General features: G+C 35.8%; 1 protein-coding gene across 1 annotated transcript in view; it reads right to left on the reverse strand.

The window, feature by feature from the left end:
* Positions 1-15,409: 15,409 nt before the first annotated feature.
* Positions 15,410-26,560, reverse strand: part of KLHL1 (kelch like family member 1) — a 215,519-nt gene continuing 204,368 nt past the window's right edge. The window contains exon 11 of the mRNA XM_005501782.3: positions 15,410-25,133. Coding sequence (XP_005501839.2) covers positions 25,074-25,133 — 60 coding nt within the window. The 3' untranslated portion in view covers positions 15,410-25,073. The remainder of the gene's footprint in view (positions 25,134-26,560) is intronic.

Raw genomic sequence — 26,560 nt, forward strand, 5'->3', positions numbered from 1 at the left:
CATATAATAAAAAACAGCATAACTGAAGATCAAGTATTCGTGTTAAGGCGTGTATTACTGCAGTAGTCGTCTGTCTTGCTTGAATACAAGTTTTGATGACATGACTGTTCAGAGTAATTATCACAATTTGGTTTTCTCTGAGTTACAGAGTTGTAGTATTCCTATCTGACACTGTTAATTTTTTCTTTTTGTGTATGTGTGCTGTTTCTGAGTCCTTTAATCTTCAGATATTATGTGATATAGATACAATATCTTACCTCAGGCAGTTAGAGAAGAAAAACAAACACACACCAAAAAAATCAAAAAATGTTAACAAATATTATTTGCTTTTGTAATTATGAGTTTGAAGGCTCTAGAATTTGCACACCTGTTGCCAAGTTATCTGAGCTACTGTATATTCTATATATGTGAACACAGAAGGCTAAATGTGGCATTATAAGATATTGTCAGTTATTAAGTAACTACTGAACAACATATTTTACTTATATATCCTAGTTAAAAAGCTTCAAAGACACATCAAATCAATATAGAACCATAAATCTGTGATTTTTTTCATAGTAGATTATAATCTGTAAGTTTATTTACCAGCCAACAGGCCAAGAAGAAAATATCCATGGTTAGATGAAACCTGATGTCATAGAATTTAAATAAATTCTTTTCCCAGATAAGCAAGAGTTGTTGTTTGTGGATAGTTTCAGAATATCTTCCAAAGAATTGTCTTCAGTTCTTTTAGGAATTCAGACAATAAAAATGAAGATTTTCCTTAAAAAATTCTTATGATACAAGCATTGGATTTAACTTGATGGAATTTATGTAAGAAATTCAACTAAGAAACAGACAGTGCCTCCATCTATATACACTTAAAACTTTCTGTGCTAGGTCTTATCAGGATGACTATTACGAGTCACTGAAAATTAGTCAGGACAACTCAAAGCTGACACAGGGAGCCATGTGAGATTACCTTGGAACTACATATGCAGCTACTCATGTTTCAGTCAGCACCTTGGAATGACTATAACCCATATTCTTACACATATATACATATATGTATAAAGAGTAGTTGTATACAAAACAATCATAAATCTATAAAAATTGTATTTAAATATTCTGTAAATCTATACAAGAAAAGCGAGACACATCATCAAAATTCAACTAGGAAAGATATTTGTGAAATCCAAAATACTTGGCATTAATCTAAAGTATAGGTGAATTTAACCATGTTTTTTTTTATCATATGCCCTTGAATTCATCTTAGAAATAAATATTTGTCTGATCCGTATTTGAGTTCTGCAAATAAATTACTTCTTTACTTATATTTATTTTTAAATTTTGCTGTTAGGTTAGGTTTCAGGGATATTAGCAAACCCCAAATAATTCCAGACCAGTGTCTGAATCAACACCAGTTCTGACATTTTAGCCTTTTTCAGAGGGTGTTCATGTGACCAGTACTTCAAGGTCCTACTGAAGGCATAGCAAGGAGTGACTCCTGTATTTTGCTGCACAAGTTTTTCGGGGTTCTGGTCTTGTGAGACTCCATAGTATTACAGCAGTGGGGAGAATGAGACTATTACAGGAGCAGTACAGAAGTTATAAGTCTGCTTTTCAGACTTCTTTACATAACATCATTCTCATCTCTATTATGGATGAGTAGCCATACTTTAAATCCTCTACCGCTGGTTGTCATCTTCATTCGTCAAGTGAAAACTTAATATGTGGTAACCATAGTTTAACCTGAAATTCCAGAGAGGGTGAAAGCTTTTAAATTGAAAAAATTTGTTTCCAAATATTCTCTTCTTTCTTGAGTAAAACAATACCCTGATTCTTTAGAACCTATGTGGGTCTTACATGTCTGCATCTTCTAGGTTTTCACTTGCAGGTCCTAAGCATTGTAATTTCCTTCCTTTTTCTTCCCAACGGGATTTGTGTTTTGTCACTTGCACGACTGTCTCTACCAATGCAGAGTGTCTCCATAAAGGAGTCTGACTGTTTCTATCTCTTTTACAAGAAAAAAGTGACTGCTTGGATTCCTTTTCTAATGAAGAGATACAACACATCATTCCTGTTTTGGAAGTGTGATAATACTACACTCTAGTTTTATTTTTGAGGTATGTATCTATTTTTTAAATACACCAGTTTCATGTAATAAACTTCCTTGCTATGGCAAAATTTTTCATCAGAAGTATTTGTCCTCCGAGTGTAGCAGATGAGCCATTCGCTGCTTGGAACGAACATCAAGGACAGAGCAATACTGGGTACAACTCACAGAAACATGAGTTTACAAATAATTGCACAGAAATTTCCTGTTGCCATTATCTTACTGTAATGAACATTTCTGGAAACTAATTTTATGACTGCCAGCTTTCATTACTGTAAATGATTCTGAAGTCATAAGCTTCTCTGAGTCAAGAGATTTACTATCAAATTTAATGGATTTGATTATTAAAGATAGCCACTATACTGTTTTTAAATTTGAACCTTAGGATAAAAGTTGACATTTCGTGCAGTATTGATTTCACTTACGTTTAGTTGTCTACAGCACAGCTCACATCTGAGCTACTTAATTAGGCTCTCTTTATAACTAGTAAAGAGGATAAATTCTAATATTATTCCTCTTTTCTTAATTAGCTAAATTATTTAGCCTAATGCGACAAAACACACTCAGACAGCCTTCATAAAATATGAAATATTCTTGTTACTATGAAATATTCATATTATTTCTTTCTTTTCAGCTTAAAACAGTAGTTTGCTTAGAAAAATATATTTTCCCTCCACACCTTAACATTAAGGAGTTAAAATACAGCTGAAGAGAGTTAAAGTGAAACACTAGCGAAAGGAACAGGAAAAGAAGGGAGAGTTATTGTGGAATATGGAGTGTTAGACCAGAATATAAGTTGGAGACATTTGAATACAGGAACTTTAATTTAGTGATAAAGAGGGACTGAAGGAATGGAAGACTGAAGACCTAAGGGAGAGAAAGACAGAGATAATGAACATAAGACTGAGAAGGACTGTGAAAAGGGGTCATCTGCTAAAGGCTGTGTAGGGAATGGAAAGAAAGACCATCATTGAATAAAATAATTTCAGTTTACTTGTTTGCATGCTCATTTCTTTTTCTTCTTCAACAGGACTCTCACCATAGGATTTTTAAAATAGCAAACACGCATAGCAATGAAATTTTTCATTTACATTTTAAAATACTTAATTTATTATATTAATTCCTTAAATAATTTTTGTCTATGGCCAACATGTATAAAAGGTCTAACAAAAAAAAAAAAAAAGAAAGAAAAAGATTTGTTTAATATATAACTATTTAAAATAACTACACTTCCTAATAATCCACTGTAGCTCCTATAATGCTTTATCTACTGTCTGTACCCAATACAATGTTTCAGGATGATTCAGAAAGTCTCAAGGAAAAGTCTGTGCAGAAAGAATTTTGTTTTCCTGAGATCTGCTATATATTTCACAGAAGTATCTAAAAACTGTTCCAATGCTAAGACTTCCATTTGATCCATCAGACCCACGCTTAAACCGAAAATATGAGCTGTTTGACTCTTCCTCTACTGGGCTAGTACCAGATGTACCCCTATCTGATAGCTTACTATTCATTTTAAGAAACTGGTCTTGAAGGTCTGAAAATACAAGCTCATTTTTATGGTCTTACAAGTTTTTACGTAAGCCTATGTATTGAACATATTCTGATAAAACGTCATACTCTGCTCATATTCACGTACAGGATAAGTAGTCCACTTATCTTACTCAAATTACATTTTTCTTTTATTGGTTCAAGTCAACTGACTGAAATGAGATGAAAATTCTATGTATTGTGCATTTCATGCATCAGAAGTCTTTTCAACATTCATTAATAACTTTGATAGCAAAGGCTATCATAACTATGCTGCAGTATTTGTTTTGTATTAGGGTTTAAAAGCCTTCAGCCATTCATATTACATTGCTGGTAAGTTTTTAATAATTTTTGCTTAAATAAAATTAAAGAAAATACTTTCTTCTTTTTGATCCAATGGTTTATGGAACCATTGTGACTATTACACTGTTCTGCCCCTTGAAATCAACATACACTTGACCTAATATTAAAAATTCATTTTTTCCTTTGAAACAGTAATTGTCATTGCTAACATTAACATCATTAATCTTAAATAGGTACTTATGTTTTACCACATTTTTGTAAGTAAAGCACAAGTGTAAAAAATAGCATAACTGAAGTGTAAAAAAATGACATAATTGAAGCTATACAAGATTTTTGAATGCACATCATACTAATTTGAACCAAGCAATATCTTCTTCATTCTACGGGAGAATTTCACAGAACTGCAAAGAAAAGGAAAAGCACTAACACGGACAAAAAAACTCTATTGTATGACTTCACAAATTACAGCATGCTGAGAAAATCTCATGAAATGAATATACAAATCACCTTTTTATCTATTTCTGTTGACATTTTGTAAGTATCTCATAGGTCATATGAAGGAGCATCCACTAGTCTTGGTATTCATCAGCCCTTTGTGACAGAATGAGGAAAAAAAATACTTTCATAAATTATTTTGCTGTGACCTAATACCATATAATTAACGAGAAACAGCTATGCAAGTATAACCAATTTGAACTCAAAGTCAACATCCTTAAAAGGAAAAAAAAATCCTCTACTGAATAAAACCCTAAGCTACATATGAAGGGAAAGAGAAACAAACAAACAAACAAACAAAACAAAACAACCACAAACAGACAAAGAACCCACCACTACCACAAAAAAGCAAAGCAGATAAAAGAAAATAAAATGCAAAAGCCAAAAGGATAAAACATTGGTGAGTGAAATATATTATTAGAGACACTACGCTGGCATCTCACTGGAAATGTTTACCACTCATATCAACCAACTCAAAAAATCTAAACTGGTGAAACAAAAGAATTAAGTATGTGTGTGAAGTAAAATAAATCTTCATTTGTAAAAGATAAAATGAAACAAAGAAAACATCAGAGACAATTAAATCTAAATCTTTAATGAATGTGATCAGAACAAATTTTGAGAAAGTACTTGCCAAAAAATTAAAACTATTAGTAAAAACAAAACATCTCAGAGTAATGAAGAATGACAAAAATAATAAAAATAATTCGTTGAGTGTACAGATGATCATAGTATAACTGTGGCAGAATGCAACCCCCCCTCCCTCCTTCAGTATGGCACATCTCCCTCTTTCTCTGCTACTTGAGGCTAACAGCTTCTTTTGTTTGGCCCAGAGCACCCTGGCTCCTGGGACATTAGAAGAAGGGAGTGCCAAGGCACACTGAGCCGCGCCCAGTGTGGGGGATGTTTGGAGGCTTCAGGGGCACCCACAGACAGTGTGGGGGTGCAGAGAAGCTTCTAGAGTGCCTACAGTCAGATCTGATCAGCCAGTATAAAAATGGGACTCTCGTCGAGACTCCGCCCATTTGCCGCGGGTCTCTTGGAGCACGAGCAAGATGCTGCCTCCGAGAGCCCCCCTCCCCGGACTGGGGACTCCGCTTGCCTTGCCGCCACGTGTGTAAGTAAAACTTCTCTCAGGATTGCGAGTATATTTATACTTTCGTGCACATATGCACATATAACTTTCCGTGCTCCATATGAGCGCGTGTAAAATTAATCCTCGCAGAATCGCGGGTGTATTAACTTTCCGTGCACATTTGCACGCGTACTTTACATTATTTACTCGCACAATTGCGAGTGGCCGCCGAGAGCCCCTCGCACAATCGCGAGTGTATTTTCCTCCCGTGCTTCCACATAAGCACGTGTAGGATTCCGTGCACATTTACACGTGTAAAATAACTCTCGCAGGACTGCGAGAGTATTATAAATTTACTCTCACAGAATCGCGAGTGCACACTTTTCGTACTCACTACGAGTATGTGTATCTCTTTAAACATAATCCCGCACTGTGTTTAGGCAAGTATGTACTACTCCGGGACTCGGGGACGGCTCCGGCACTGTTTTGGGTGAAGCCACGTGCATGCACATTGTGGACTGCCTGTTGTATTAGTTGCTGTCTCAATAATTTTCCTCAACTGATATCCGAACCTGTATTTAAGTCACTTTTGGAGTGCTAAAACCCTGTTTTTCACCGGTTCAATAAAAGTTGTTTTTGGACCTTGTTGTCCCTTAAATTGACCTGTGGGTTGCCTCCGTGACACTAACATAACATACAAGAAAAGTTAAAGAAAAACAAAAACAAAACAACACCACACAAACCAAAAGCAAACTAACAAAACCACAAACCAAAGGCTAAACTTATAGAAAATGGAACTGTATCAATGTTTTACATTTGTGGTGCAAGAGTTCTAGAAATTTTTCTCACTGAATTCTTCATTTACTGGGAGGGAACTGTCATTAAACACGTGTCATCAGAATAGAATAAGTGCTAATCAATAGAATAAAACACTCAGATTCCCAGAAGCAAGTGGTATTCATCCAAGAGTATTAAATGAATCCAGATACAAATATATTGAAATATTAAGTGTGGCTTTACTTGACCTTGGGGAATGATGTGTGGAAAATAAAACATGAGCTAATAAAAAGACTTGGGAGCATATGATTATCTGCACATCATTAGGTCTGAGTTTTGAGTGACTGAGTGATTGTTAAAAATTGTGCTAAAGGATAAAATTATTAGATTGGCAAAAAATTGAGAAAAAGTCAAAATAGCTTTTTTTAAAGGGAGTCACACCAGACAAATAAATTAGAAACCTTTGACATAAAGTGCACCCAGATTTCCAAAACCTTTTAGGATGATCCTGTAAACTTACTAAAGAAACTAAGTCATCATGGCATAAAACCAAGAACCTGACAGGGATAAAAAGAACAATGGGTGAATGATGAAGATGTTGGCAACTGATAAAAAAAAAATATTCTGAACAGTAAATCCAAATCCTAACTATTTAGAGTTTTAATAAATGAGTAAATGACAAATAAAATTAAAGGTGAATACATATCATGGATGAGCAAAAAAATGCCATTAGTTACACACAAACAATGAAAGTTTTCAAATTAACTAGTCTTAGGGAAGAAATCTTATACCATTCATAAACAACTCTGTAGTATCATCAGCATAATGTGCGGCCATAGGCAACAAGTAAATATGTTACAGATTCCTACTAAAATAAACAATAAAATGGTAAACATACTGATGCTGCTGTGAACCTTCAGAACATACTTAAATTTTGAATATCGAATACAGATAAGGAAGTGTGATATCTAATATGATAGTAAAACATCCTTTGAAAAAATAGTACAAGGCTGATAAAGATAACTGAAGTTACAGCATAGTTATTGTACAATGTAAAGAAAATATACCTCTTTAGCCAGGAAAAAAAAAAGATACCAGGGATGAAAGATAGTGAATTATGGAAAATAATGAGTGCTGTAAAATGAAATGAGACTGAGAAGACAAGGAAAGATTTTTCATTTTTTCTTTATTACAACAGAGGAATTATTCCTCTATGACAACACAAGAATTTGGATTGTTCACTGAAAATATCAGGTAGTGGCAGAGGTTAGGCAGGAGTAGGTGAGAATATAACCCTATAAACATTTTTTTTTTTTCTGAAGCTGCTGCTGGTGGTCACTAGTCAAAGATAAAATTTGGAGATCAATGGTCCTTCCAGCAGAACTTGTGCAGCTATTTCTGTGTTCTTACAGGCAGGTTTTTTTTGTTCTTTTTTAAACATTCAATATCGTTGAAGGCCAGTGATGGTGCATTTCTAACTATCCATCTAAGCAACTATCCATCCATCTATCTAACTATTCCATCATACGGCCTACATTTTTATTTCTGAAACAACAGGAAGCCCTCCATTTCATTCTTTCTTATACACTTGAGCCACTGTATAAGGAAATTTTGTTGTATTTTACCAGTAATACAGATGTATCATCAGCAGATGTTTTTTGACGTTTATTGTAAACTGTTCAACACAGGACTGTGTTACTCAGTAAAGGTCTAGACACCTTCCTACTATCATACTGAGCAATTCTGACATAATTTAGCAATCACTATTGTGTTTATGTTATACACTCATGGGATTCTTCAAAACCTTCAAAAGTAGTTTGAAGGGGTCTGAACTTTGACTGTGTTCTTAGTTTGTCCCACAAATGTATTTTGGGGCAATGGTACCATGCATCAGATGAAGGCATCTGCCAAGGTCTGGAGCATTTCTTTGCCTGTGGTCAGACAACCTCTCTCTCGTGCCTGCCTGTTTGAAGAAGGTCCTTGACTTGCAATATAAAATTAAAAAGGAAAAGTAAGCGTGGCAGTTGCACATCCCCCTGAGATCAGATAAAAGTAACACCAGAGGCAGATAAAACTGACACCAGAGGCAGTGTAGGCCCACTGATGATTGAGGTGGATGCCCTGGTGACAGAAGGTACAGAGAAGGCAGAGTTACTGAATGCGTTCTTTGTTTCTGTCTACTCTGCCAGAGGCTGTCCTGAGGAGCCCTGTACCACTGAGGCCCCAGAGAAAGTCAGGACAGTGCAAGAATTTGCCTTGGTTGATGAGGACTGGGTTAAGGAACAATTAGGCAATCTGGACATCCACAAATCCATGGGCCCAGATGGGATGCACCCACGGGTGCTGAGGGAGCTAGCTGACGTTATTGCTGGACCACTCTCCATCATCTTTGCCAAGTTTTGGGAAACGGGAGAGGTGCCTGAGGACTGGAGGAAAGCTAACATCACCCCAGTCTCCAGAAAGGGCAAGAAGGAAGACCCGGGTAATTATAGACCAGTCAGCCTCACCTCCATCCCTGGGAAAGTAATGAAATGACTTATCCTTGGTGCCATCTCAAGGCATGTCAAGGATAAGAGGGTCACTAGGGGCAGTCAACATGGCTTCACCAAGGGGAAGTCGTGCTTGACCAACCTCATAGCCTTTTATGAAGATATAATGAGGTGGATAGATGATGGCAGGGTGGTACATGTGGTCTAATTAATCTCCTGAAAGTCAAATATTTGTGTTTAGGTTCATCAATTTGCTTTAAGTAATTTGTAGAAAAAGTAGAGCAAGAACATATCTGTCCAGGCAGGTGTAAACATATGCTCATGAACCTGGAGCTGCCAAGGATCTGGAAACTAGGCTAAAACTGCAGTGTAGAAACCCAATCAGCATGCAGGTGAGAACTATCTGAATTAGTGTAGATTAAATGCTGAAAATGGGAAGATCCAGGACTTTGTTTCCATGATGGCTATTTTGCCTAATAACTTTTTAATGTTAAAGGATCATAAACTACAAAATGTTATCTATAAAACATCTTATGCAGAGCCAAAACCCAGAAATTTTGTATGATGAATGCCCAGATTAATAGATTAGAAAGCCATATTTCTTCTCACACTTGTACTTATCCTCTTTTTCTCTGGTCCAATGAACCTTTCATTCTTTACTGCCTAATGATACATTTGCAGCAGCACATAGATTCTGTTCTCTGAAATCCCCTAATCATAGTTTGTGAACCAAGTACAAAGTTGATGGGTATAGCAACTCTAAAAGTTAAACATGAGGTTATAGAGAGAATATTACATCATGAATGCACAAAGTAACACATTTTTCAGTCCTTGGGTCAAAGGAATTTGTGGATCAAATTCCCAATGTAATTTGTTTCTTCTTTCTTTGAGCAGAATTAATATGTTGCTGTGAAAAGAGGACAACAGAGAATTTTGTGGAGATTACCAGCTTTTCTATGTATTTACAAATCTTGATTTAATTTTACAATTTGTAAAGAATATCATCAGCTTTGGGTATCTAAAAATTCCTGGGACAGGAATTAGTAGGGCTCATTTGGAGAGCTTTAAACTAGACTCAAAAGGGAATGGGGTTGTAGCTGGGCTTGCATCAGTAGAGCATCACGCTAGAGTTCATGAAGGCTGGGAGGCCTCCCATACCCCTAGGGTGAAATCGGGGTGCTCAGCTCACTCTCTGAAGTGCCTGTACACCAATGCATGCAGCATGGGGAATAAGCAGGAGGAGTTAGAAACCTGTGTTAGGGCAGGAGATTATGACCTAGTGGCAATTACGAAGACATGGTGGGAGAGCACACGTGGCTGGAATGTGGTCATGGATGGCTATGTCCTTTTCAGGAAAGACAGGCCAACCAGGAGTGGTGGTGGAGTTGCTCTTTATGTGAGAGAGCAACTACAATGTATTAAGCATTGTCCAGGCATGTATGAGGAGCGAGTTGAGAGTCTATGGGTGAAAGTTAAGGGGCAGGCTGTCAAGGGTGTTACTACTGTGGGCGTCTGTTACAGGCCACTGATGATTGAGGTGGATGCCCTGGTGACAGAAGGTACAGAGGGTGAGGAAGTTGATGAGGCCTTCTACAGACAGCTGAGAGCAGCCTCACAATCACAGGCCCTGGCTGTGGTGGGGGATTTGAACTTCCCTAATGTTTGTTGGAAGGACTACTCGGCCAGACAGCCACAGTCTAGGAGGTTCCTCTAGTGCCTTGACGATAACTTTCTGATGCAAAGAGTGGAGGAGCCGACTAGAAGAGGTGCACTGCTGGACCTCATTCTCACGAACAAGGAGGGTCTGGTTGAAGTGGTAAAGGTTGAGGGCTGCCTTGGTTGCAGTGACCATGAGATGGTGGAGTTCAGGATCTTATGTGGCAGGAACAGGATAGCAAACAGAATTGCAACTCTGGATTTCAGCAGGGCAAACTTTGGCCTTTTCAGGCAATTGCTAAGGGAAATCCCATGGGCAAGGCTGCTTGAAGGTAAAGCGGCCCAAGATAGTTGGTTAGTGTTCGGGGACTGTTTCTACCGGGCACAAGATCAGAGCATCCCAACGTGTAGGAAATCAAGGAAGGGAGCCAGGAGACCTGCGTGGTTAAACAGGGAGCTGCTGGGTAAGTGCAAGTAGAAGAGAAGAGTTTATAGATCATGGAAGGAGGGCCTGGCCACTTGGGGAGAATAGGAGGCTGTTGTCAGAGATTACATCATGAATGTACAATAGGAGGCTGTTGTCAGAGGATGTAGGGAGGCAACTAGGAAAGCTAAGGCCTCCTTAGAATTATACCTGGTGAGAGGGTTCAATGATAACAGGAAAAGCTTTTTCAAATATGTAGCAGACAAAACTAACACCAGAGGCAATGTAGGCCCACTGATGAATGAGGTGGGTGCCCTGGTGACAGAAGATACAGAGAAGGCAGAGTTACTGAACGCCTTCTTTGTCTCTGTCTACTCTGTCAGAGGCTGTCCTGAGGAGCCCCGTGCCACTGAGGCCCCAGAGGAAGCTAAGACAATGGAGGAGTTTGCCTCGGTTGATGAGAACTGGGTTAGGGAGCAGTTAGGCAATCTGAACATCCATAAATCCATGGGTCCAGATGGGATGCACCCACGGGTGCTAAGGGAGCTGGCTGAGGTCATTGCTGGACCATTCTCCATCATCTTTGCCAAGTCTTGGGAAACGGGAGAGGTGGCTGAGGACTGCAGGAAAGCAAATGTCACTCCAGTCTTCAAAAAGGGCAAGGAGGAGGACCCGGGTAACTGTAGACCAGTCAGCCTCACATCCAACCTCGGGAAAGTGATGGAACAACTTATCCTTGGTGCCATCTCAAGGCATATCAGTGATAAGAGGGTCATTAGGGGCAGTCAAGATGGCTTCACCAAGGGGAAGTCATGCTTGACCAACCTCATTGACTTTTATGAGGACGTAACAAGATGGATGGATGTTGGCAGAGTGGTGGATGTGGTCTACCTTGACTTGAATAAGACATTTGACACAGTCTCCCACAGCATCCTTACAGCTAAACTGAGGGAGTGTGGTCTGGATGATCGGGTGGTGAGGTGGACTGCGAACTGGCTGAAGGAAAGAAGCCAGAGAGTCGTGGTGAAGGGGGTGGAGTCTAGTTGGAGGCCTGTATCTAGTGGAGTGCCTCAAGGGTCAGTACTGGGGCCTATAGTATTCAATATATTCATCAATGATTTGGAGGAGGGAATAGTGTGTACTATCAGCAAGTTTGCTGATGACACGAAGCTGGGAGGAGGGCTGTGCTGCCATCCAGTGAGACCTGGACAGGCTGGGGAGTTGGGCGGGGAAAAAATTTAATGAAATATAACAAGAGAAATTTTAAGGTCTTGCATTTGGGTAGGAACAACCCCCGGTTACAGTATAAGCTGAGGAATGAACTATTAGAGAGCAGTGTAGGGGAAAGGGACCTGGAGGTCCTGGTGGACAACAGGATGACCATGAGCCAGAACTGTGCCAATGTGGCCAGGGAGGCCAATGGCATCCTGAGGTGAATTGCAAGCAGGTGGTTAGTAGGTCGAGAGAGGTTCTCCTCCCCCTCTACTCTGCCCTGGTGAGACCACACCTGGAATGTTGTGTCCAGTTTTGGGCCCCTCAGTTCAAGAAGGACAGGGAACTGCTGGAGAGGGTCCAGCGCAGGGCAACAAAGTTGATTAAGGGAGTGGAGCATTTCCCTTATGAGGAAAGGCTGAGGGAGCTTGGTCTCTTTAGTTTGGAGAAGAGGAGACTGAGGGATTTACATATATATAAAGGGTGAGTGTCACGAGGATGACTCTTCTTGGTGACAACCAATGAGAGAACAAGGAGGTTCAACTTAAATATGATAAGAAGCTCGTTCACAGTGAGGGTGACAGAACACCGGAACAGGCTGCCCAGGGAGGTTGTGGAGTCTCCTACTCTGGAGACATTCAAAACCCGCCTGGACGTCTTCCTATGTAACCTCATTTAGGTGTTCCTGCTCCAGCAGGGGGATTGGACTAGATGATCTTTCGAGGTCCCGTCCAATCCCTAACATTCTGTGATTCTGTGATACCTCTCATTTTCATAATTTACTTTTCAAAGTTGCAAAGTGATAAGAGTACTCTTAGGACATTTGGGGGCCTGGACAAAATGTGGTAAGAAATTGGCTTAGTGGTAGCAGGAGTAAGAAGCTCTGAGACAGTAAGAGGGTGTGTTATATATCCTATGGAGTTGATGTATCAATTTTTCAGTTAGCTTCTAAGCATTCTTGTTAGAAGGTAGTTCCATATCTTCAGTCTTCTCCTACTTAAACATCTTATTTTAGTTTTTCTCTACAGTTTATTCTTAACCATTCTAAATATATTTCTTCCATGCCCAATATGATCCTGTAAATAATAATTTTATCTTTGTTGTTTATCCATTTTTCCAAATTTCTCTTTGCAGTCCATGGTCATAGTCTGTCTCAGTCTCACTATACTCAACAATGACCCCTCGTACAGTGGATTCTGAATCCTCCTGTCCACCCCATTGCAACGGATCCAGCATGAAATAATAGTTTGTTAAACATGAATGATCAGATGGGGAAATGTACAGATACAGTAATAACTGTTTGTTCTTTACACATATTAAATCTTTCTGACAGGGAAATTATGCAATGTGTTGTGCAATATGGGTCCATGACCCCTGGACAGTAGGAGAAAAAGGAAAAAGCCTCTATGATGGCATATTTAGCAATTATTTTCATTTTCTGTGGGTCAAGACTACAAATAATTAATCTTCATCAAAATAAATATAATTCTCAAATGCTTGTAATAGGAGAAAAGGAAAGGCTTTTATACGATAAATAACTGTAACATCCATTTCTGATACAAAGTAAGCAGGACTTCTTAATGAAGTATATATGTGCAAACAAGAGAGAGTTAGAAGAAAAGTACTGGGAGAAAGAAAACTATGAGCTCCAGTAAGAAGTAAGAAAATTTAGGTTCCTGGAGGCTGGGTAAAACACAACAATAAGAAGAAAATTGGAAAACAGGCAGGAAATAGAAACCAGTATAACTTATTACAAGGAAGAAAATTATGATATGAATGGGAAAATGGAAGTGAGAGTAGGATGTAACATGGATAAAGAAAAGGAAGAAAAGATTCCTAAAGGAGTAAATCATAAAAGAGCACAAATGTAGTTTTTTTCCAGGTCTCACGTTTCTATGCAAGGATTCAAAACTTAGTCTTGAAGCACAAAGTATTAAATAATGTAACATGTCTTGCTTAACAAATAAAAACTTTCTTCCAATAACAGACCCTTGATTCAGATTCTAAGACCCTTGGTATATGATCAAGACCCAGATTCTAAGACCCTTGGTATATGATTTTATTTATGATCTGCAATTCAGTGTTCAGGGCTCAAAACCTATCATATTACTTTTAGAAAGTTATGTTAGCATGCCAGACAGGTATGACCATGTGGTTTATTGGTAAATCCAAAATTACATGAAATAACAGGATGTAGAATGTAGCTTATGGCCACTTTTGTTCATCAGTTTGAATTGTAAAAAATTACCAATTGTTTGACTGTATGTTACTCAAGAGAAATGTTGAGATCATGAGAAAAAATATTTCTTGTGAAAGGTTCATCATATCAAAAGTTAAACTCAGCTGATCACAGAGACAATTCCTTGCTTAAATATCTTCTAAAATCTTTTTTTAAAAAAAAAAAAAGGCACTTCAGCCCTTGTCTATGTAAAACAAATGTTAAAGAGAAGTATGTTCTCAGCAAAGTTTCTGCATTTAAACCGTCCACCTTAGAAAGTCTGATATTCATTATTTAAATTTCATGGTTATTGATGCAGTCATGTCTAAAGTATTTGTCCCTCCGAGGAGTCTGAAATTCCTTAATGCAAATTCTAGTATATGCATTCTTCATGCTTCAGGAGCCTCTATTCAAATTTAGCTTTAGCAGAACTTTTAGTCTATCTGTCATGCATCTCTCTCATATCTTCATCAACTTATTTTAGAAAATCTTCTCATGAATCCTGTGTATGTGAAGTAAATAGTATGGTTCATGTTTCATGGGGTGGGTATTTTAAGAAGAAGGAATACATGATTCTTCCAGGCTACACATGAAAACAGAGAAAACAAATGTATCTAATCTTGGTCAGTCTGAACTGTCCAACCATCAGAACTGTCTACCCATACAGCTGAGAGCGTAGCTGGCTCTCACTGCAGGATGAAGTCAGAATAAATCTGGATGGTACAGGTGGATCAAAGAAATACGAAGTACTCCTACATCCTGTAACACAGATTTGTTTGTTAATATTTTTTACACTCACATATTCCAACTGTGCATGATTCAAGATAGTTCTTTTGCCTGAACAGATATATTTTTTGCCACTTAGAATTTATTTTCTTGTTGTTCATCATATTAAACAGCAACCAGACTGACTTGCAGTTCATGTCTCTTACTGTAATTAGATCCTGGACCACATAGTTGTGCACATAGACTTTTTTTTTTTCTTTTTGAGGAGTTCTGAAATTATATTTCCAATAAAAGGAGATCAAAAAAGTTTGAAGTCTGAATTGTTGATGATCTGTATGGGTGAGTTTAAAACACACAAGCTAAAACTCTAATTGTGTTACCATATCTACGTAAAAGAATCACCTCTGCAACACATAAAAACAGGCATATTTATTTTTGCACAGTGACATTTTCAGGATTCAAATTCCTTATAAACAAGTTGTGTCAAACAAAGCCAGGTTACAAGTTTAACATTGTGCTCTATCTCTTCATTTGCATTCTATACACACATGTCCAAGGTATAAGGGAATCATGGTAAAAGCATAACATTCAGTAAACTGCTCTGCAAATATTGCAAAACTTAAGACAGCTTAATTTAATATATTTACAACCATATTTGTACATTTTCATAATGTATTTATTCTCTCACATTCCAAACCATTGTACACTTATTTTGCTCTGTAGTTCCTTACCATACTAATTATACCCAAGATACTTCTTAAATACTAGTTTTGTTTTCAACTAAAATTTCAAAACTTCTTACTGGACTAGTTTGACATGAAAGTCATATAATACATCTGCAAACAGTTGCACTGTTGTATGACAGCACTGGGAAGTTCATATTTATGACACTGTTAATCACATTATTTCTACTTCAACTGTGTCTAACTTGCAGGGAAAACTCAGCCCTCAGTTTCCAGCCTCTTACACAGAGCAAGCAGCCACCATCTGATACAAACTCTTTTGGTATGCAAGGTGACGGCAGAAGCTCTTTAGTTAGAGAATAAATATCCATTAGCATAAACCTGCTGACACTGTACGTTGATTTGACCATTCTAGAAAAAAGGATTTTGGTTTGATTTGGTGGGTGGTGGTTTTTATTTGTTTGGTTGGTTTGTTTTGTTTTTCCGTTTAATGAATTGCTCCATTCTATGTATAACAGTTACTTCTCTGCCATTTTAGTTACTGCTCTTCCTCTGTCTAATTCTAATTTTGCAATTAATTATAATTTATGACAATATAAATTAGTGAACATTAGTGAAATTAAAAAGGACTTATTATTTGGGGGGTCTTTTTGGTTAGTTTTTTTATGGTTGTTTTTAGGAGGAGGAAGGGAAAGACAGCAGTCAAGCAAGTAAAGATGTTGATTTCATTTTCTTTACAATTTAATACCTCTAATTCAGTTCCCCAACATCAGCTGAACATAAACAAAGATATCTTATTTTCTGCCGTATCAAATGTTTTTAAAAGATTATGTGTTCTTTTGCATGTCATTTGGCAGTTCAAAATTATCCACTCTCTGAAGACCACACCATTGCTTGATTTCAGAGCAGGGAAATTTTTCAGTATGTAGTTGAGTCTTGCAGTCATATTGTAAATGGAAATCCTGTCATAGCTATCTGAAATAAATGTTTGTGTGGCCAGTTACTTTTAGGCATTTATCAGATTTTATAGATTCATATCACCCAAGTTAAATACTTAGCTTAAGAAATGTAGGTGTCCACAGTGTGAATGTCTGCATCAAACTAGTCATTTTAGGCACGTTTCACAGTCAATGGAGAGAAACACACTTTTAAAGTGTGATTTATTTCACCTTTAGAATGATATGAATTGTGTTCTAGAAATACTGATTTTGCTACTCTAGCTATTAATAAAAGAAAAATCTTATGATGTATAATTCTTATGTGGACATTTACACAGTACATATCTATATTTAAGAACACTATTAAAGAAATAAAAAACTGAATATTCACTTAGCTTGCTATTGCAAGTCTTCTTTATCTTTTTTGCTTTCATATGGGACAAATGATCATTTTAAATCCATTGATATTCCGGAAAGTATACAGATGTAGAAACAAGAAAAAAAATCTAAACCAAACCAAATCAATCAAACAAAAACATACACAAAAACCCTAAACAAACAACAAAACCAACAAACCTAAAACTCAATATACTTTCTTTCCACACTATGCCTACATATGAGATTTTTCACTATGTGACCAAAATAGGCCATCCAAATCTTTACAGAATTGCACTCAGAAACATTTTACCATTAAACAGAAAAACAAACCAAAGAACTCTACATTAGGCAATAGTAACTACTGTAGTAAATTTTTTTAATAACTGCTGAGTAAGGGTAATTTACCTATTAATTTCTTACAGAATAAATTTCTGACTGAAGTGATGCACAAAAGCTAATTTTCATGATAAAGAGAATATCTCCAAGTTAGCATTCCCCATACTTATCATGCCAGTATTAATGAGTATTTGTTGACTGTGCTCTCACAGCTATGTTCACTACATGCGTCAGTGACTGGATCATTAATGTTAATATTTTCACGCTAAAGCAACTGAAGTAAAACATCTTTAAATTCAGCCTTTCTTATCACCCAAGTGGGTTGGAAGTTGCCACCTTCAATCTAATGACATTGGATGCATATATAAAAAACCATATATTTATGTATATACATATATATCTGAGGGATCATGGATTCTAATTGCCTACACATAAGCCTACAATGGATTCTAATTGCCTACAACTTAATATCATCTGGGATACATTAGAGTTTCCCATTTGAACTTCTGTTGCCACTCCAAAAGTGCATCTGTGTCACACCTGCCAGCCTGTTGTTGATGTCTTAGATAATTTGGGGCATCTCAGATTATATTTAACACTTATGTGGGGGTAACTAAACTGAAAGTTCATACACTTAATTTAAATATCCATTAAATTAAATATCCATTAATTAAATATCCATTTTGGAACAATATTTTTTCCTGGAGGCCTTCAAAGGCAGCCCTCTCCAGTGACTTTTTTGGGGGACAGGCATTAGAAATAGTTCACTATGAATGTCAGAGTTTACACACAATTTAGCCATCCATGGGAAGAAGAGGGAATACGATCGTGGTTCACAGACTTAATTCAGAAGAGTACTAGAATTCTGCAAGAACAGATTTTTAAATTTTATTTATTTATTGTTTATTTTATTTATTAAGCATCATATCATGGAAAATCTGGGAAAATATAGGGTGATGGTAGTCTAAGTTACCTATACCTCATCTTTGATGGCTTTTGAAACCCTTAGATCAGGGGTGTCAAACTCATTTTTGTCATGGGCCACATCAGCCTCACAGTTGCCTTCAAAGGGCTGAGTGTAATTTTAGGACCATATAAATGCAGGAGTAGTTAAATTTATACAACCCTAAAATTACATTCGGCCTTCTGAAGGCAACCGTGAGGCTGATGTAGCCCCTGGCAAAAATGAGTTTGACCCCCCTGCCTTAAAGGGTGATGGATTTGGACTCCCCATAGATCTGCAAGGGAAGCTGTGGATAGCCAGTATTGATCCCTGTCACTGCATTTCTTACCTTTGCTAGTAATTTTCTTCATGGTTTAATTTCCAACACCTGCAGTCCTGCACATGGAAATCAAAGTTTTTCTGATTTAAGGATTTTGAGCAGTCTTTTTGCCCCTAAGTGTACCTGATCTCCATGTGCTATGGAGCAGAACTATAATGAGGGAATTTGCAATGAAACGTAAGTTTATGCCAATTTGAGCAGCTTTACACTGGATTTAGAATAAGGCTGGAGAATGATTATTCTGTTGAATATTTTATACATTCTCATTTAAGTTAGGACAGATATATTGCAAGGATAATCTATTTTTAAACATAAATACTTCTGAAGTTACTTTCACATAATGAGCTTCTTTTCTGAGCTGCCAGTGAACTTGTATTAACTAGTATATATACATCTGCTTGGAACAGTAGATGCAAAAATGTCCGAGAGCGTGATAATCTCCAAACTTTAACTATATAACTAGTTACTGAATTGTAAGATACATTTGAGCTACTGTTTTTCATTACTGACATTTTAAGTTTTACTTTGCCATAAATAAGAATTTTTCTTCTTTTATTGTGAATGTACAAAGTCAAGTCCCTGTTTTAGAAGAAAGAATATAAGAAATTACTGCTTTCAAATTGCATTTCAATTTATGAGCCAGTAGATTGGTTGCAAAGTTTTTTCCCTAAAATCAAATTTCTTCTGTTGGGAATAAAATATAGTACCTTTGGGGAATGTCTTATTGCAAGTAACAAACATATTTTCCCTATTATATTTTTTTTTTTTAAACATTTCTGAGCTGCTGTTATTCTACTTATTATCCTTCACATAATATTTTCTATTCTGATAGTTTGATAAACATTATACTGGTTACACTGGATGCTATATTTGGTAGAAAAGATAACTTTGAAATAAACTCCTGCCAAAGCTGAAAACATGCTCTGTGAGCAATCTGGGATTCTCATTTCTGATTTGTGCATGCGATATAGAAGCTTCAAATGTGAGCTGTAAATATTACATTTTATATTTTATTTATTCAACTGGAGATGTGCTCTGGATTAGAAAAAATTTGGAGACATTGAGACAAATTCACAAACCTGAAAGTCTACAAGAGATCTGGATGCCAGCACTGGGATCATAACTATGTATGGCTAAAGACACAGTTTTGTGAAGTTGGAGTGGTATATGAATAGCTAGAATTGTTCCATCAAAAATGTTTACATTTTTAGAAAGTTTATATTTCTTTTTTTTCAGTGTGCATATCTTCAAAAGACTGAAGATATATCCAAAATGTTTACTTCAGAAAATAAAAATAACACTTTCCTTTTTATGTCATGCACATCCACTCTGTATATAGTGGGATGAGTTGTTTACCAGTACAGTGTGCTGTTATACTTGCTGCTTCCATCAGAAACAATTCTGTGGGAAAATGTGCCTAATAGTAGAAAGCCTCTTTTATGTCAACAGAAACTGGAGGTGGGAGGGAAGAAAAGTGAGAAAGTGCTATTGTACAAAGAGCCAATGCGAAGTGGGATTGTGAGAACACAAAAGTCAAATGTATGTATGGGAGATGCTAATAGCAGCAAAGTGCACCATTCTATATCCAGAATTTGAAATAGGTAAGTAGTTTTATACTTAGCTTTGTACCATCAAATTCCATACATGCACATAGTCAAATGTCTACATTTCCCACAATATTACAAAATTATTTATGTAATTTATTACAGCTGTTTGATTACAGTTACAAGAAGTTGGGGTTTTTTTTAGGCTTTTGCAGAAATGTCTTTTCTATTTATTCCTAATAAAATAATTAATGCAAAGTCATACATTATGGATACATTTTGTTATTCCCAGTTCATCATGAGCACAGTAATAAGGAAAGAGTGTGAATTCCATTGTGGGAAATCTGTTTTTCAGAGTGTTTCCACTGTTTACTCACAGACATAAGGTCTCAGCCATTAAAACCTGCATAACTTTAAAATTATGTGTGAGTTATTTTTATTAGTCATTGAAAAGTGTTTAAGTTATTGACAAATATATTCAAGAGAATTTACTTCTGTCATCTAAACATACAAAAAAAATCTGAATAATGTATAGTGCTTTCTAGATACATTATAACATGATCAGCTTTTTAAATAACGGCCAATTGATGGCAGTTCTCTGCAGAACAGAATGACTCTAAAGGAAGTCATCCTTGGTCTATGCCAAAATGCTTCCCTTATGACAATCAATGTTAGCTTAACAGAGTAACATTAGGAGACAGGCAACTCCCTGAAAGAATCCTTAAATTGCTTCAATAATTTGAGAAGTTTCATGTGATTGAAAATCTGTTCTCTGTGCAACAGGATTTTTTTTAATTTGCTTTTGCTTTTAAACAATATTGGTATTTTGATTTCAAGGGACGCATATACAAATATATGTTGAACAAGTATCATTGAAGTCAAAGTAACAATAGTCTTAGCTTCAGATCTTTTTGTTGCCTTACATGTAACTTTGATTTCAGTGCACAACTTTTGAATAAAATTGGACCAAAAATGTCAGTAAAAAAGAGGTCTATCAATAATGATATTATTGAATTATTATTGAATTATTGAATTATTGAATTATTGAATACTATTAAATTAAATTTTTCTTTGTAGATCTATACTAATACTGGTTATATTTCTAGCATCTCTCATTGTCAATAATAAAAACTGTAAATGTAAAAGTAACTTAAAAGAAAGGTCCAAAACTTCAAGGACATCAACAGTTCCATAAACAATAGTGGATCAAAAGATTAGTCTTTCTTTTGCAAAGTGGATTTTTTAACACTACTATATTGGTAGGAAAAAAGGCCCCCTGAGAGCCATAGGAAAATATTTACCTATTTTGCATGTTTAGTTTATGTATTGAGTTCAGCTTCTATTATATCATGTTTATAAAGCCTTTAGCATTCTCCAGAAAACTATATTCTTGGAGTTTAACTATCTAACATTTTGAGAGGAATTAAATCAGGAAGACTAATTCATTTGAAAAACAGAGAAGTATGTTATTTTTCTTGATTTTGTTTTCTTAAATAACCAATCAAAACTCAGCAAAAATGTAATTTCTTCTATGATTTCTTTAATAATTGTACTAATAAACACTAACACAACTGCCACAGCCATAAGACTGATTAGTTTATTCCCTCTTGTGGGGAACCCACTTGTTTTATCTTTTAGATATTATTTCTACTAGCAATTAGGAGACTTTTGTTCTGCCTTTTTTGTGTGTGTGTGTGTGAGCAGAAAATGTTTAATTTTCATTAGAGAAATAATCAATAAAAAGAAAAACAAAATAAAAATTCTACAACACAACTGGCTGACACTGATCTGTAATGTCCCAGTGTATTTGAAAAGAGTTGGGGAGGGAAACTTGCATTCATCCAAGCTTTTGAATATAAATCCTTAGGCAAAAGAATGACCACTATTTGCCAGTATTGTTTTCTTTATCTTCTCATAAAAATATGTATAGACTCATTAATTTAAAAGTAGCTTTTCTAACATTCATGTGCTTAACCTTGCTCCTATCTCAAAACCAGTAGCAGCAATAAGAAAATTAATAAAATATCTAATAAACAATAAAAACAAACAAAAAGGATTTTCATATATAAGAATGGGTAACAGCAGGAAAAATGGACGTAACAGGCCAATGTGAAACAAAGACTTTCCAGTAAAACTGATTGATGTTTTAGAAGAAAATAAAGTTACGATGAATAGAAAATTGGAAATATAGAGAAAATGCTAAAATTTTAGAACATACTTAGAATATTAAACTACAAAATTTACAAGCAGCATTTTGAGAAATTTAATTGTTGATTTCACTAAAATTAATACTTCTTGCAGATCTGATTCCACTGTTATTTTCATACCGTGAAACCAAAGGAATTATTGGAGAGAAAAGGTACCATGCTAGATTAACAATGATGAGATAATCTGGTTTTTGAAAAGATAGCTAGTTTTCCTGTAAATGTAACACTGTTTAGCACAACTCAGCCTATCAGAAGTGATTTTAACTCATATACATAAAAAGGATCTCAATAGATCACAGAAACCAAGATCAAATACCATTTCAATTTAAATCCATTCCCTTTGAAGTCAGAGGTAAAAGTATTATTTTTTTATATAACAGCAAACACAATGGTAAGAAAAAAGAAAATAAAAAAAGATCCCTAAAGTTTAGAAGAAACTCCAGAACCTGTTGATGTAGGTGTATAAAAATAAAGTGAATGACAAATTTAGCTCTTATTGTGGCTAGATTTTACATAATCTAAATAAAACAAGTTAGTAATTTTATTCTTTCAGCATAAGAGGCATAGTCTGAATTTTTTCACATGACAATATTGTTTCATTTGGGATAAAAAAAGGCAAATTGAAAATGTGTGAAAGGAAACTGAGAATAAAAATAAAATTGAGGATAAATTGAAGACAAAAATAATCAAGGCACATAAAAAATCTACCATGGATTGCAACTAACAGAAGTAATCCTTTTTTGAAGGTCTGTATATCGGTAAAATAATCATAACTACTGTGTATGAATGTAATCAAGAGGAAGTTCTGGGAACAGAATTAAAATTCAATTTCTAAGTTAATTAGGTATTTGTCTAGTAGAACTGAAAGCTACTGTCTATATTTAACTGCAATTATATTATAGAATTTTCTGGTTTTGGTCTCAGAAGCTTATGTTTATGTGAAGCAATATTTGTAGAGAGAAACATCTTCTATTCAAGAAGTTGTAATAGCTGGGCAAAATGGACATGCTTGTCTGTGGAAGAAAGACTAATTGCAACTCAAAAGCCAACTGACTGTGGAAAATTAGTATTGAATATTTTGCGGCTTATTTCTAATTAGGACAGAGAAGCATGTAAAAAGATTTAAAACAGTGAACTGAGGTTCACTTTATGTCAGGAAACAAAGATCTCCATGCATGCTGATGCTGTTAGAAGGAAAGACATCTTCAAATTAAATGTCCCAAGTGAGAGGCTGTATGTATTTCTTCATCTCAAGTGGCTTCAAAGGTTTCCACTAGGAAAGCCCTTTTAATTACAACCAGAATTTGTCCCCAAAATTGCTAGTCATAGAGGATTGTGAGATTTCTACTTTTGGGCCATGGAAAGTTTCCTAGAGGATCAGCAAGACTTCAAACAAGAGGCATACTTGGTAATCCTGTTCCCAGAGCCTGTGCCTCCCTGAGTAGTAGAATTTCATAATCCATTAGTGTCCTTAGGATGCTAACTGATTCAGCTGGGCAGACAGAAAGCATCAACATCAAATCTACTGCCAAGGCAAAAGTTCAAAGTATCATTACTGTCAGAAATGATCAGCCCTAAAGGGAAGCACAAATGACACTACTATATTTACCATATGAACTTCAGTAGATCAAATGGTCTAGTTTTCCTTATTCCACTTGCATTTATTCTGAATTTCCTACTTGCAGCTATTCTCAGTCATAAGTGGAAAGTCTTATTAGGTGAAGTTGTGTATGTATGAGCAACAGAAGGGAATAAAATGTAGGACTTTTATCGCTCTTGACATGTCAGAAGAGGCTCTATAGACTGTTCTGGTCATGGTTCATCTGTTACGTGATGCAGTGAAGGAACAGTATCCATTTTCCAGCCTTTCATGAGCTTCCAACATGCAAAAGATGCATTATACAATGACATCATAGCCCACATGCTTAAATTGAATATAAGAAAGAGTTAGGAAACTTCTTTCGATTCCCACATTTGCAACAAAGCCCCAGTGCAGCTGAAGGATAGTTTGTGTATAGTTAGGTTAACACAGTCTTCCCCTTCTATAGACTTACTTATAAGATGTGTTAATACTGTCAAGGAGGTACAATCTGAAGTTACAAAAAAAGTAATCTTAGAGGTTTTGTTTTTCTTTGTGCTGTAGAGCAACAACTCAGTCATTATGAAAGAAACTTGAACATCCAGACTTTTCTACCTCTTCCCTTCAGTAAGAACGATACTGCCTGATGAAATGAGAAGGCCATAACCTAGTTGAAGACAAGACCTGAACAGAAAAAAATTACATCATTATCTACTTTTTTTTCTTTTAAAAAACACAGTTTAAAAGTGATTAAATGAACTTCATGTTAAAACTCTTGCGGCCATGAAAACTGTTCTCGTATTCCTTCCCACTCCTTTTGTAGAGCTGTCCCTTGATTATTGAGTTCCCCAGGACACATTCACGAGAACAGTACCTGAACTTACTACTCCACATTCACATATTTATGCCTACAACAGCTTGACTTTTTTTTTCTTTTTCACTGAATGTGAACAGTTTTTATGACTTTATAGGACATAAATACTTAATCCATGTCACTTCCAAACTTCTTCAAGTTTGTGATCAACAGAGTATTCACTGTGTAAATCCATCTCATGAAGTTGTCATTCTTGTTGTCTGATTAAGAAAAAATTTCACAACCAGTAAAATCCTAAGCAGTGCTGACATTCATGGCTGTTTGATGACTACAACACAAGCACCAGCTCTTCCAATATTTAGAGAAGCCATCTGCAAAAAAAAAAGAAAAGAAGATACAAAATAACTGAACAGGAACAAGCCATGTAAGAGGTTGCCAAAGTGATGTGTCAACATTATTCTAAAATGGTCAAAACTAATGGGAATACAAGCTGCCAAAAATAAATACAACCCACAATCTCCTAGGACTGTATTTTTAAAGTTACTTAATCACATCTGACATTTTTCACTTGAAAGTGTAAGAACAGAAAAAAAACAAAGTGATTTTAGACCTGTCATCAATTTTGTGAACTCTTGATATGCAAGGAGTATGTAAAATATCTAGACTGTAGCTTAGGTTCATACTTCTGCATTGGTCCATGAGGCAAAGTCAAGGCACCAATACCAAAATTATATGGTTCCCATATTCCTGAACAACTTCAAATGTCCTTTAGAATAATTTTGGTAGCTTTAGACACTATTCAAGACAACACAAGGATTGTCTTGCTGAAACTAGCACAGTAGAGTAAGCTTATACACTATGTCATAATAGTAACAATAATACACTGTAATTAATGGTACTATACATATCAAAGCAAAGTTGTTACACGTTGTTACATGTTTCCTAACTATCTGACCAAAGAATTATGGTGAGTTTTTTTCATGCAGACTGGTGGTCTTTCCAAATTGATTTCTTATTTCTTACAGAATGTCATAAAAAATGGTCTCTTGTCATTTAGTTAATATTAGATAAGAAAAGGTGAGCTTCTGCATCAACTTTATACCATATATGTCTACATTTAAGCTTGACAACAGAATCACCCATTTACAATCATAAAAAGAAACAGGCATTTTGAATAATACATCTGGTCTATTTTAAATGCTTATTTTAGGATAAGTTCATGATTTTGAAGTATGTACTTTTCTTCATTAACTTTAAAGGCAACTTAGAGAGACTAATTCAGATGTAGTTTTTTCAGAGAGTCTTAAAATAGAATTAGTAAAAGGAGGTGTTGAAACAATCCTTCGTTTAAGTCTTTACTATAAATCCAAATCTTTCCAAGCACTACTGTGACATAATAAAATACCTTCCTTCTACAACCAAATCACTAGTCCCCAGATTCCTGGGGGAGAAAATGGAATTCAAGAATGAAATGAAACGAAAACTTGTTGCTTTAGATAAAATAAACAAATTTTCAAATAAAGGCTTTTCAGGATATGCTGGTTACCAAATAAAATTCCCGGTCCATTTTGATACTTTTAATGACATTTCTTCTGCATGAAGAAAGATGAAAAAACTAATGTGCTATAGAAATTGATCAGAACAAGAATTTTGCCTGAGAGGTAACAAGATAATATTTCTATTGACTGCTTATTTTGTCTTTTTCAAGTCTCTTTGGATCCAATTCTCACCTGTCTCCAGAGGAAACTCCTGACATAGTACTTGCTAAAATACTAGGACTAGTTTTATAGCTATGGCA

This window comes from Columba livia, chromosome 1 (assembly GCF_036013475.1).
Source record: "Columba livia isolate bColLiv1 breed racing homer chromosome 1, bColLiv1.pat.W.v2, whole genome shotgun sequence".
NCBI lineage: Eukaryota > Metazoa > Chordata > Aves > Columbiformes > Columbidae > Columba > Columba livia.